Genomic DNA, 14,374 nt, shown 5'->3' with positions numbered 1-14,374 from the left:
ACCTTCTATTTTTCTGTTGTCTTTACACAGATGTGGATCTAAAGGAGGAAATGTGCTTTCATCTTGTCTTGATTATTTTATGTTGATTACAAATTATATAGATGGGAGGAATGTGAAGTAGAGTGTAATGAAAGCCAAGAAAAGAAGGCAATAGCAGTTCAATTCCACAGTTAACCAATTGTGGAATTAGAAAGAAATGTATAAATTAGGACTATCAATTTATTAAATGTGTGAACTTTGACAATTTATTTGAATTTTTGTGGTTCCTGACCCTAAAGGGATTCTTATTTTAATACAGTTATATTGCTAAATTATTATGAAAATTAGGCAAAAAGGTAAAGTCCTTGTCATGCTGTTTTAAATGTAATAAACTTTCAATTATGATAGTTGATCTATTATGTTAATGACTTTCTTTATAACAAGTACTCACAGAAATGTTAGCAGCTGTGAAGATATTCTTATCTTCATCATAATTACCAGATATAAATAATGATATATTATAAATATATATTATAAATAATGATTTAGAGTCATTCCTTAGCAAGTCCAAGACCATCAGAAATGACCACAGCGTGTTCAAAGCCCAATAAATATACAAAATTAGAGAAAAGGAAAGAAAATGAAATAATTATAAGTATTAATTCTCAATCTTAACACATTTTAACTAACTCATCCTTTGACCTAGGTCTTGAAAACAACCATGTGCATGATTAGTCAAAGGAAAACATTTGAGGAAATGTTGCATCCACTTTACTAAAAGGTGAAATTTCAGGTTGAACAAATTGGAGTTATTCAGCTGATATATTCGTTTTTAGAACAAGATCTTCCCTTACTATGTAGAAATATGATAGACTTAAGAGCACATCTTGTAGAAAAATTAAATATTATTTTAATGCGTCTGTGAAAGCATTTTGTCTATAGATGATACATTCTTGCTACTTATTAGAGCCAGCCTTTAATTGACATACAGTATGAATTGTAGACTTGGCCAAAACATTGCTAATTAAATTTGTTTTTGCTTCATTGCCTTAACCCCACACTTCTGATGAGTGAAAATCTTTCAAGAAACAAAACCCAAAAGCATATTTTCTAGACTTCCATTTTTAAGGTTGGGGAAGCAAGTTCCTTTAACAGATCTGTTACATAAGCCCATTCTTTTTAGGAAGAACCTTGGGTGAACCACAAGATTCTTTCCAGAACTAAGGCAGGCTCGGAGACGCCAAGTGTAAGGAAGAGAGATCTGTCGGGGATAGTTCTGTAGCGGAGGATTGACACGTATCATTGCCTTCTTCCCCGGTAATTCTAATGACCTTATACCCTGTCTTAGCTGCTATCATTCTTTTAACCCCCACTAATCTACTGTATTATGATTTTTCAGAATTGAGACCTTGGCAACGTTCTTTGACAAGGTGGTTACCTTGACCAGAGTATCTAAGCTGAGGTCTGCACAAAGATGTGGTCTAGCAAGATAAGACCACAAATCCCCATGAACGATAGACTTAATACTGTAAAAGTCTATGTCATGAAGGCAGATGAGCAATGGAAACAAATAGGCAGAGGACAAATTTCCACCAAATACATCGAACGGCTTCAGGGTTTGTGCCTGCTCATTCACTCAGAGTCAGATGGCTCTCTGCTATTAGAGTGCACAATACATCCAGATGTGCCCTATAAGAAACAACACAGACATTTAATTAGTTGGCCTCAAGCTAATAACAGTACTATGACAATATATTTCCCAGACCCAGAGTGTTGTCAAAATATCTGGGAAGATATCTGCCAAGTTCAAGATAAAGATCCTAGTGTACAAACATCACAAGAAATTGCAGTTAACTTAGCCAGTTTTCATGAATTGCCTCAATTCCAGTATCTGTTTGAGGAACCTACCTCTGAATGCAGTATGCTTGAAAACATTGCAGATTTGCTTATTATTGTGAAAGATTCGCCAAGCCACAAGAAATGTCTGGCACTGCTTTTAGGTAAATTAGATTACATTAAAAAATTGCTACAGGTGTTCCACACATGCGAAGATCAACAGAACATGGAAAGCTTACATTTTTTATATATCATTATTAAAGGACTTTTCTTTCTCAATGATGCACAATTATTTAATACCATGTTTTCTGATGAATGTATCATGGATGTAGTAGGATGCCTTGAGTATGACCCTGGTTTGGATCAGCCATGTCGGCACAGGAAATTCTTGGCTGAAAATGCAAAATTTAAGGAAGTTATGCCAATAACACACTCCAAACTTAGGCAAAAAATACACCAGACCTACAAAATGCAATATATCCGTGACATTCTATTACCTATACCATCCAAATTTCAAGAGAATCGTCTTTCTGAACTTACAAATTTCATTTTTTCCAACAAAATAGAAATAGTTACCATGCTGCAGGAAGATGAAATGTTTTTGCTGGAAATTTTTGCCCAGTTAGAAAATAACACTGTAGGTGATAAAAGACGTTGCGAATTGTTATTTTTCCTTAAGGAATTCTGTGAATTTGCCATGACCTTAAAAGTTCTAGAGAAAGATGCATTATTGAAAACAGTGATAAAGCTTGGAATCATGAGGGCTCTGAAAGTTTCAGTATGTATGCAAGACCTTCAAATAAAAGTAGCTGCTATACATATATTTACTTACATAGTAGAATATAATCCACAAATAGTCCGCGTGTATGCAGTGGATGAAACTCAAGATAGTGAAAATAAGGATGACCTTCTCATCAATATAATGATCAAACAAATCATCTGTGATCCTGATCCCGAATCTTCTCGTGTTTTAAGTTTGACAGCAGTTCTCCATGTTCTTCTTGATCCAGAAAACATGTGTATAACAGCTAATGCATCTGAAAGAAGTGAATTTATGAATTTTTTCTATACACATTGCATGGATAACTTAGCAGAACCAATTTTGTCTATCACAGGACAAAATGATGGTGATGATAACACAGTAAACATCTGTTCTTATAATGACCAAAATGCACAAATGCTTGAAGTAGTTTTAGAAATGCTCAGCTTTTGTGTAAAGCACCACACAACTTATATTAAAAAATATATTTTGAGAAACAACTTGCTCAGTAAAGTCCTGGTGTTGATGCATTCAAAGCACACTCTTCTGGTTTTGTCTGCTCTCAGGCTGATGAGACAGATGATTGGCCTTAAAGATGAAATTTATAATCTTTACATAGTGAGGAAAAATCTTTTTAAACCTGTTATAAGTTCTTTAATTCGTAATGGAAGACGATATAATATGTTAAACTCAGCTATTATTGAACTATTTGAATTTATAAGAGCGGAAAACATCAAGTGTCTTATTACAAACATTGTTGAAAAATTTTATATGGCTTTTGATTCAATTGAGTATGTCCAGACATTTAAAGGATTGAAAATTAAATATGAAGAAGAGAAGGAAAGAGAAAATAAAGTAAGAAGAAATTTACATGATATAATATTCGAGAAATTATACTTCAAGCGTATGAAAGCTATGGAGGTAAATGTCAAGGAGGAAATGTGTCCTAGAGTAAATACTGGAGATGTTCTGCCATCGGGAGGGGACTTGCTAAATTCTTATGACACATTTATGAAAATAAAAGAGACATGTGAAAATGAAGTAAAACAGTCAGAAGAAAAATCATTTCAATTTGGCTGTTTATCTCATTCTGAGGCTTCTGCTAGAGGAATGAGTAGGCCACCACTCTATAGCAGGAAGATTCCTTTAGTGGACTACTCAGATGATGATGATGATGATGACGATGATGAAAATGACAGTAATGTTCATCATGACAATGATGAAGAGGAAGAAGAACCTCCCCCAAAAAGGCCTAAACTTAGTTCATAAAATAAGATGAGGCCTTCAACTTTTGATTCAAATAAATTTTGATAAATATCACAAACAGAAAAAAATATAATTTTAAAAAATCTTTATTTTATGGACTTTTGAATATGATAAAATGTGTAGCTAATAGGATGAATAATAGGCCTCAATTTTATATGAAGAAAATTTACCATAACATAGTATAATATGTCACCCCTGAGTGATAACTTCTTTTCAAGAACATTTTATTTTGGCAGCATGGTTTGGGAGGGGATACAGTTTGAAAAACTCATATAATTTTCACTCAGGTGTTTATGTTATGAACAACTACAAAAGTTTTATTGGAAAGCTTATTTTAAAAAAGGTTTAGTAATGGCATTCTATCTATAAATTGAAGTTTTATGAAAGAACCATTTTTATGTATGGAAGAAGTAGTCAATATTAAAAACAAAGTGAGACTTTACATTTCTGTGAAGCTTTGACTGAATTTCAACTTTATGAATAATAGGAAAGAAACAACATTCAGCACAATTAAGTGCGTATGTTCATGAATAAAATGTTAAGTTGGATCCTAAATGAACTGTTGTGAATATACTTCTTTTTAGATAAGAAATATCAAGTATCAATATCAACACAGTTCTATTCCTAATGTGCATTCTACAGGTCCTCCAGGGATTACAACAGGATGCATCTAATATCCAGATTGTTAAAGTTATTTATTCACTCATTAAGCTTTGTCCTTTCCCCCAGAGTGGTAGGTACATATTAGGATATAAATATTTCTCTCTAGTTGCTGAAACAAAGTAACTAATAAAAACAACTTAACAGGGGAAATTTTCATTTTGTCTTTAGTGTGAGGGAATACATTCCATTCTAGTGGGAAAGTAGACAATTCAATGGTGGGAGGATTTAAAAACAGCATATCACCTTGTACCCACAATGTACAAGCAACTAGATGCATCCTGATACTTACCTCAATTTCTCTTTTAATTTAGTGTAGGACATCAGCCCATTGTACAGTATCACACACATTCAAATTGTCTTTTAATCTCATTTTTTCCAGTCTTTAACTGCCCCATAAATATGTTAAAAATTTCGTGTCCTCAGTATAGATTTTGTTATTAACTATCACTAATAGACCTTTTGGCTACTTAACATACAATTATGTATCTTTTAAGTCCTAACATTTCACATCTCATCCCAAAAGTCTCATGGCCATTTCATATTGCAAAATGTATTCAGTCCAACACACATGCATGCCTGGGGAAGCCTGCCCCAGTACAGAGGAGAAAACATGACCCCTGACCATCCCCCTTAAGACTGAGCAGAAAACGACAACCCAGTGCAGCCTTCTCTGGACACCAAGGAGAAAACATGAGTCAGACATTTGGGCATCACTATGGCAAGCAAATATATTGTGTGGAGAGAGAGAGAGAGAGAGAGAGAGAGAGAGAGAGAGAGAGAGAGAGAGAGAGAGAGAGATTAGTTCATGTGCTGTGCAGAGAGAGGCAGATCGAAGAGGTGAAGTCTGTGAGGAATGTGCTGAGTGAGGCGGGTGGATTGCTTGCTACCTGGGACCAAGTTGATTTCTGGGCCTGGGCTGCTGCCAAGACCCATTCCTGTTTCTGCATCCGTCCTGTAGCTGTGATCTGTGTTGTATCTGTGGCTCCTGATACCACTGAAGGCCTAGAGTGTAGGGCAGTGCATAGTTGGTCTTGCCCCTCACCGTCTACAAGACTACTAAGTACTGGCTCTGCCCCCTTACTAGCTGCAGCACTTTGGAGAGCATACCCTGTACCTTGCCTGGGCAACACAGTAAGGATGAAGGTGAGCTAGCACCAAAGTCCTGAGTGTGGAAGGCTGTCCTGAAGACTTGTTTGTCTGTCACGTGGCAGCATAGGTAAGGGAAAGGTGTCCCCTGCCTCTTGCCTTTGTGACTCATCTGCTGCATGCAAAGGAGCTGGCTCTCCCCCTTATCAGCTGCAGTACTCAGGAAAACAGGCCCTTCACTTTGTTAAGGAAGCACAGTGGAGGTAACCTTGTTGAAGAGGATGCAGGTGAATGGCCCACCCCAAGAACTTGAATGAGGGAAAACTAGTGCCACCGCTCATCTGCCATATTGTAGTGTGGATGTAAGAGACTCCCCTATCCCTCACCACCTGTGACACTTGGAAAAGCTGACCCTGAAATCATGAGAGTGGGATAGTTGGTCCTCCCCACTCTAGATGCAGCACTCCTGAGAGTGGCCCCTGCAACTCACCTGGGCAACATAGTAGATGTGGCCCTAGTGGTGTAGGTATGAGTAAGATGACCTTGACGGCCTGAGAGAAGAAAAGAACCCATCCCTTGCTCCTTGCTCTGTAGGGCAAACAAATCATGACAAGAAAGGGAGACTAACAGTGCAACTACCCAGGCCCACAGCAAGAGCTATGAGTTTGGCCTACCCCAACATCCATACTACCTATGGTCTGCTGGAGCACATGAAGGTGCCATTCCTACAAATCCAAAGCTACAGGGTCTCCATGACACAGGACAACAACAGGATATCCAAGAAAAGTCCCAATAAAGTCCCAGTATCTATGGTGTAGCTGAAACCAGAGGCCATGAACCAGATCAATTACTCTTTGCAATAATCACTTGCAAGTAAAGGTATACAGAATACTGTGTGACTTTCTGTGTTACACTACAACTTCCATTGTGAGATATTCTCTCTCTCTCTCTCTCTCTCTCTCTCTCTCTCTCTCTCTCTCTCTCTCTCTCTCCTCTTTCTTATCTCTTAAATTTTATTCAAGAGAGGAAGTTTCAAGGACAGAGGGTGGATGCAAAAGGATGGGGAGATGAATGGAATCAATATGCATGATATGAAAGCCACAAAGAATAAATAAATGTTAACAAAATATATTAAGACTAGCTATAAAATAATCCATAGTCTTTAATAGTTTCAACATTGCTCAAAAGTAAAAGGACAGAGTCTCTTCTGATGCTCATATATTCTCTTAACTGTGAGCTCCATATAACAAAATAAAAAAATGTATGGGTAACATTTTTGTGGTGATAAAAAATGACTGCAATTTCATTTATAAAGGCCAGATAGATGGTTAAGAATTTGAAGCACTGGTTGATCTTCTATAAAACTGGATTTGATTACTAGAATCCACATGGCAGCTAAGGAACATGTATATGTATAGTTCTATTAGACCTGTTGTCCTCTTCCAGACTCCGTTACCATTTCACGCATGTGGCATACAGAAATACGTACAAATAAAATGCCCATTCATATAAAATTAAAAAAATATATTTTAAAAATCAACTAGTAGAAGAAATTGTTCCTTTCATCTTCTGGTTCCTGAAGGAAGAGCCCATAAATGGTGAGGAAAGCATGGCAGCAGATGGACAGAGCAGAAAGATGGTGATCACAGCTTTAGCTACAGTCAGGAAAGGGGAAGGGAGAGAGAGAGAGAGCAAGCACACATCGGAAGTAAGGAGAATTTATAAACTCTCAAAGTCAACCCTCAGACGTTTTTCCTATACCAAAGCTTTACCTTGTAAAGATTCCATAACCTTCCCAAACAGTGCCACCAACTATGGGTCAATTCAAATACGTGGACCAATGGTGGGATACTTTTCATTTAAACCACTGTATTCCACTTCCTGTCCCCCCAGACCTATACTATAGCACAATGCTGTTGTGTTACAAAACTTTTTGTTGGGAAATGTAATACACATGTCTAGTCACCTCAGATAGGAAATTCATGGCAGACCAAAGTACAGCTACCACTAAAGTCCAACTTGGTGAACCAAAGAATTTTATTTGGGTTGCATAGGGTAATATGGGTGAAGTCTTACAGAAGCGAAATGACACAAAGACAGCTGTGTCACCAAAGGTCACCCTAGCAGAGGTGGCAGCTAACAAATTCTGGAAACTTGGAGCACCTTGCACAGTCAGCATTCATTACAACAGTTCAGAAAGTGTTCTATGCATGCAACTCAGTTAATCCAGGCCTCTTCCAGGTAACCTGACTGGTTTTTGCTTCTTCCAGGTAGCAGACCTTGTATCTGAGTCTTCTTTGCTGTTTGTCTTGTCTGAGAGTACTTTGTAGTAGCCTTTTATTGTTTAATCTTAGGAAGGAGAGGCTTAGTGAATCTGATCAGTTTCAAGGACTTCCTGGTGCTGTTTAGAATTCTTTACCATTTTAATGTCCTCTCCTGCTAGAGGGAATATTTCAATTTCTGAGGAAATAGCTGCACAATACTCTACCATTTACTCTGGCTCTTACATTTTTATTTCCCCTCGTCTACAATGATCTCTGAACCATGAGAGAGGTGGCTGCAGATGTTCAATTATGGCCAAGAATTAGTCCACCATGACACAACAGTCACTTGCTGTTTTAGGGTTATACTGCTTTAATGAAACATCAAGACCAAGAGCAAGTTGGTGAGAAAAGTATTTATTTAGTGCACTTTTACACATCACAGTGCATCCTTAGAGGAAATCATGGCAGAACATCAAACAGGGCATGAACCTTGCAAGAGGAACTAATGCAGAGTTGATAGAGCTGTGTAGTAGCTTTCTGGCTTGCTTATGCAATTCTAGTTGATTTTCTAATACAAGGCAAGACCGCCAGCCCAGGAAGTGTCCCACCAACAATGTACTGTGCTCCCCCCATACACATGTGAATGCTACCTTTTGTGAAGCAAACATTAAATTCAATCAGAAGACTCTTGGTCTTACCCATTATTGCTCAGTTACCACTTCCTAATGCATAAACACCCTGCCTGGCATGCCAGTATTTAAGCATGCAAGCTGAGCAGGAATGTTAGTAACAGTTCTCCATCAGAAGCCTGCATAGCACTATGTTACTATTGTGATCAGCCAGCAGATGAGTGCTTTCAAATTCAACCCCAGCTTAGTTTCTCCATGTCCTACAGATAAAGCATGGTCTTCAGCAATAGGGTCATATAGTCTAGTTCTGACATGCAACCAACATCAGTATCAATAACCTTGATGGTAGTTGATCAGGAGCTTTCCTGGTCAACTACTCTTTGGGCAGTAGACCATCCTTGGTGCTGGTATTTCCATTCAATAACCTTATGTACTCTGGGGTATTCTTTTCTATAGTAGGAGGCTGCTTGTTAAATCATGGTTACTCAGCCCCAAAATAATCCCACACAAACCATATTATTTTCAAAACGTTTTGGCCAATAGCTTAAGTATATTTCTGGTTAACTCATATCTTAAATTAACCAATCTCCATCAATTTGTGTATCTCCACTCAGGAGGCTTGTGGATTACTGGGTAAAGTCGCAGTATCTGTCTCCAGGGGGCTACCTGGCTTCTCACTGACTCTGTCTTCTTTCTCCCAGGATTCAGTTTAGTTTGCCCCACCTAGATAAGTTCTGTTTTGCTATAGGTCAAAGCAGTTTCTTTATTAACCAGTGATATTCACAGCACAGAGTGGGGAATTCCATATCACTTTTCAACATATATAGGGTACAATTTGATTTAATCACTTTAGCAACTGTTTTAACAAACCATTTTTTCCTTTGAATTTACTTGACTCTAGTAAGATTTTTAGTACATGAAAGTACCATTGCATCTGTTTTTCTCTCCAATGGCTGCTTTCCAAACTGGAAAAGGACTCAGAGGATAGCATTATGACATCTGTAAAACTGATCAAGGTTAGGTACAAAGCATGGATGGGAGGGCCTAATTTAATTATTTCCCTATAACCATCAGTCATTCCCTTTGAGTCTTTACATTTCCATATCTTGAAGCTCATCCATGGAGCCTTCCTATATTTTTCTATCCCTGATAATCTCCATGGGCTTGATACATTTGTTCAGCCCTACCCATGACCAGAGACATTGTAACTGTCTCTTCCCTGTTACATCCTCTGACTCTCTGGGTCAGAGAAGTGCTTTGGTTGCACAGTAACTCTTGTCTCCCCAGTTATTATATCTGGCTCTTGAAGAGGCTTTATCTGGGCTAACCTTCTCCAATCCTAACATAAACTTTTGTTATATGGAAATAAATCCTCTTTCTTAGTTGAGTTTCCATTGCTGTGAAGAGAAACCATGATTACAGCAGTTCTTATAAAGAAAACTTTTAATTAGAATGGTTTGCATACAGATTCACAGATTCTGTCGATTATCATCATGACAGGGAGCATGACTATGTGGGCTGACATACTGCTGGAGCAGTAGGTAAGAGTTCTTGCAGTCAACTAATAGAATTATATTGGTTGTTAATGGAGTGTTTAACCCTAACCCTTTTCTGCTTTTCTGCTGCCTGGAGCACATTGTGATGTGTCTTCTTGATTGTCATCTGCATCTGGAATTACCTAAAATCCAAAATTAGAGTACATACTTGAGAGGGACTTTTGCTTAATTTAAAGTGGGTAAGTCCACACATGCCTTTAATCTAGATTTTGATATAGGAAGACACACTTATAATCTGGGTCACACCTTCTCCTCAAAGCCTATATAAAGGCATGGAAGAAAGAAGATTTGCCCCTTACCTGCTTGCCCTTGCCTTGTTAGCAGACCATTCCTTCTGTGTACTGAAGAACATCTGAGACATCATCCTTGTGGACTGAACAACTACTGGATTTTTGGATTTACATTCACAGCAGCCATTGTTGTATTAGCTAGACTTCAGCCTGTAAGTCATTTTAATAAATCCCCTTTCTGTGTATATATAGAGATATTCATTCAATGAATTCTTTTACTCCAGAGAACACTGACTAATGCCGAGTATATGCTCTTAATAAACAAAAGAGAATTCCATCAATATGAAATCAATTAACCTGTGGGCATGATCTTGAGGGACTGACACTTGTTACAGGATCCAACACAACAGAGAATCTGAATGTTCACACCTCTCACACTATTTAGGTAAATTAAACATTGGAAAGGGATTATGGGGCATTGTGATTTAATGTAAAAAAGTAGTTTGTTAGAAAAACATGTCATGTTTTCCTTTTGTCTAAATCATCATGGCAAAAGTTATTCATTATATAAATCTATACTGTAGTTTGAATGTAGAATGACCTCCATATGCTCAAACATTTAAATGTTTGATCCCTGGTTGGTGGAACTATTTGAGAATAATTAGATGGTGTGTTACTGGGAGTGGATATTGATTTTTCAAAGCCCATAGAACCAGTCTTACTCTGTCTGCCTCCTGCTTACAGATCAGGATATAAACTTTCAGCTACTGTTCCAATCCTATGTCTGCTTATGCGTTGCCATGCCCCCATCATGATGGTACTGCAATAGCCCTCTGAAAGTAAAAGAAAGCCCCCAATAAACTCTTCAATAACAAGCTTGGTCATATTGTCTCTTCACAGCAAGAAAAATATTGTTGAAACATGTATACATACTTTGTTTTGAAAAAATACATATTTATAATTTCATATTTAAAATTTTATCATGAAGTAAATTTCTATATGATATTATTGCTATTCAATCTTTTAATCTTTAATATAAATAGAGAGTATAGGGGAAGAAAAACAATATTTACATCCTTGCTGTGTTTTTGCCCAGTGAGGGTGTAGAGAATTATTTAAATGGCATATGAATAATGAGAAGTAGAAGTATATAAAGAACAAATAAGATAATTAATAAAAATATGAACAATCTGTTGATCTGTACAATCTTTGTGAGATTTGCCTGTGTGTGTGTTTAAAACAATGAATGAGCAAAAGAATCAGTTAATTTGAAAGAGTAAGAAGCAGCATATGGGAGACTGAAGTGAGAAAAGGGAAATGGTTGAAATGATGTAAACATATTTGTGTTTATGTATTTAGACACTTGGTTCCCAGTTAGTGATGCCATTTGTGGGGTTTCTAGGGAGATGCATCTTTGCTGGAGGAAATGCATCATTGTAGGTGGGATTAGAAATTTTTATAGATCTTCCCTACTTTCAGTTCTCTCTTGTGAGCTATCTCTGTGTGTCTCTGTCTTTTTCTCTCTCTCTCTCCCTCTGTATCTCTGATCCTCTCTTTCTCTCTTGTTTCTCTCTCTTCATGTTTACTGTTGAAGATGTGATCTCTTACCTTCCTGTTCTTGCCACTCTGCCTACCACATGTTGTCATGCCTTCCTGTCTTGATGGTAATTTATGCCTCTAAAACTATGAACCAAATTGAAATCTTTCTTCCAAAAGTCACATTCTATCATGATATTGTATCACCACTGAAAAGTTACTAAAAGTGGCACAGCATCTAAAAGTAATTGCAATATCCATTTATTAAATAAAAGTAAAATTAAAAGCAGATTACTTTTCATTTCCAAGTTCTTACATGGAAAAGAAAAACATGAGGGATCCTCCAAGATATTTTCCAAAAAATATAACAAAGTAAAATAACATGGCCTATGGTACTTTCAATAATATATATTCAAAATCCATTATAGCCATAAAAAGGAATTGTGATAAATTTAACCCTTGCTTTAAAATGTAAGTAATCTTTCTACAAAATGAACATGAGAAACGCAGATAGATTTAAACACAATCCTTTCCTATGACCAAGCTTGGCATATAAGAGAAAGTGGAGAGCTTAAAAGCACCATCAATTAATTAATTTATCAATTATTTAATTAATTTGATTTTTCAGTAGAAAAAAGTAGATTGTCAAATTGATGTTAATTATTGAAAGCTGAGTAAAAGTAAATTTTTGCAGAATGTAATCTTTTGGTGGATACCGTTGTATAGTATGGAAACTATGTTTTCCTATGATAAGGCCATTCATAAAGATGATTTTCAATAAATAAGTTTCAATTATGAGTCCATTGGGGCTGAAAATATAACTCAACCAACAAAATGTTCACCTTGAAAGCAGAAGTACCTGAGCTAAATTACCAGAAGTTATGTCAAAATGTTACTGTTGGGGGCACTATCTAGTAATACCACTTCTGTGAAAGCAGAGACAGAAGGGTCTCTGGGGCTTACTAACTCATCAGTCAAACCTAAATGGTCTGCTCCAGGCCAATGAGAAACACTATCAGGAAGGTAGACAACCTTCTTGAAGACTACAGTCAAAGTGTTCTTTAGCCTCTACACAATTGTGTCCATGCACCCACATATGTTCACACACACACACACACACACACATACACACACACACACACACACAAAATAATGACTTTGGAAATAAGTAATTATATGTGTATATGTATATGTGTGTCTATGAGGACAGAATGTAACTATTACAACTAATACCTTATAATGACAAAATTCTAACATTTCAAGCACATTTTACTTATTCTATAGTTAAAAGGATAAACCACAAATATTTTATTTAGTTATTTAAATAAAGATCTGTGATATAGACTATCACAGATTTTTGTATGGTGAATATCCGTAATTTAATGATTAACACAATTCTCTCTCAAATCTCAGTAAATACAGAGACAAATGAATAGCTGAATTGTATGATCATAACACATAGCACAGGTCTAGGAACATCTCAGCTAATTATAAGATATGGCGGTAATCTTGTGTCATAAAATTATTCATCATTGCTCTAGAAGAATATAGGCAAGATGTTATGGTGTTACTAAGAAAAGTAGAAGCAGGACAGAAATGAAAGACAAGTTCTGGATAAACAGAGACCAAGTGGCAAATAATTGTGAAACTATTTCAAAGGATTTGGAAGTTTCTCAAAGCTATCAAATTGCTTATGAAGAAATTTAGGCAGAAAAATAACATAGAAATCTTGGGAGGTGGTGTGTTAGTTAAAGTTCAAACAAGAGGACTGTAGCTTAGATGCCCAGAGCTCAATTACAGAAAAGTTGAATGTAGTATGAAGCACTTGTAATTAGTTCATCTGTGGCAAGATGGGAAGTAGAGATAGAATTACGAATTACAGAGGCGTGTAGACTAGATAGCCTGACATTCAGAAGTGGGTAAAGTGATCTTGTCTCAAAAGGGTTTTAACTGAGACTGAGAAGTCCACTGGTCTTCACACAAATGTTTTAACACATGTTCATCTGCACTAACAAGACCCTCAAATGTACACAAATGTACATACACACTACATATACCTGTTTTCAAAATAAAAAAATGTTAAGCCATATTTAAATAATCAGAATTTTTCTGTGTGTTTGAACATATATGTTGGTGTGTGACCACATACAGTAACATACTAAAGATTGAGAACAAGATGTGCATATTATTGCTGAGTTCCTCTGCTCACCCCAAAATTGTTATTGAAGTCATAACCTTTATAGTTTTAAGTACCATAATTATGACAATGGTTCGGAAAAGTAATTTTCTTTTTTTTTAACTCCAAAATTTTTAAGTTTCCTATGATGACTCTGTCTACTAGTTTGTAGTATAAACAAATGCTTTTTCCTTACTTGAAGGAAAGGACACACACACACACACAAACACACACAATTATTTGTGCTTCCAAATGAAACCAAGTTTCCTCAAGACTGAACTTTATGTACACAACTAATAATTTTAATTAAAATAATATTAATAAGATGACTAAGCTGCAAATATCTTGTACACTGCTCCAGTACTGGTGATGACCACAAGAAAAAGAAATAAG

General features: G+C 36.5%; 1 protein-coding gene across 1 annotated transcript; it reads left to right on the top strand.

Moving 5' to 3' along the window:
- The first annotated feature begins 1,383 nt into the window (after window positions 1-1,383).
- LOC146889115 (protein PPP4R3C1-like) lies at window positions 1,384-4,341 on the top strand. Its single transcript, XM_085684512.2, has one exon. It carries the CDS (start codon window positions 1,454-1,456, stop codon window positions 3,842-3,844), a length of 2,391 nt encoding a protein of 796 aa, XP_085540638.2. The 5' UTR covers window positions 1,384-1,453; the 3' UTR covers window positions 3,845-4,341.
- The last annotated feature ends 10,033 nt before the right edge of the window (window positions 4,342-14,374 follow it).

Source organism: Myodes glareolus, chromosome X, assembly GCF_982192425.1.
Source record: "Myodes glareolus chromosome X, mMyoGla1.1, whole genome shotgun sequence".
Lineage (NCBI taxonomy): Eukaryota > Metazoa > Chordata > Mammalia > Rodentia > Cricetidae > Myodes > Myodes glareolus.
The sequence above is the reverse complement of the archived record's forward strand: the minus strand, read 5'-3'. Positions and strand labels throughout refer to the sequence as shown.

What these genes read in the sequence shown, in the direction of transcription:
- LOC146889115 (XM_085684512.2), top strand. Translation starts at nt 1,454, where the DNA reads ATGTGGTCTAGCAAGATAAGACCACAAATCCCCATGAACGATAGACTT.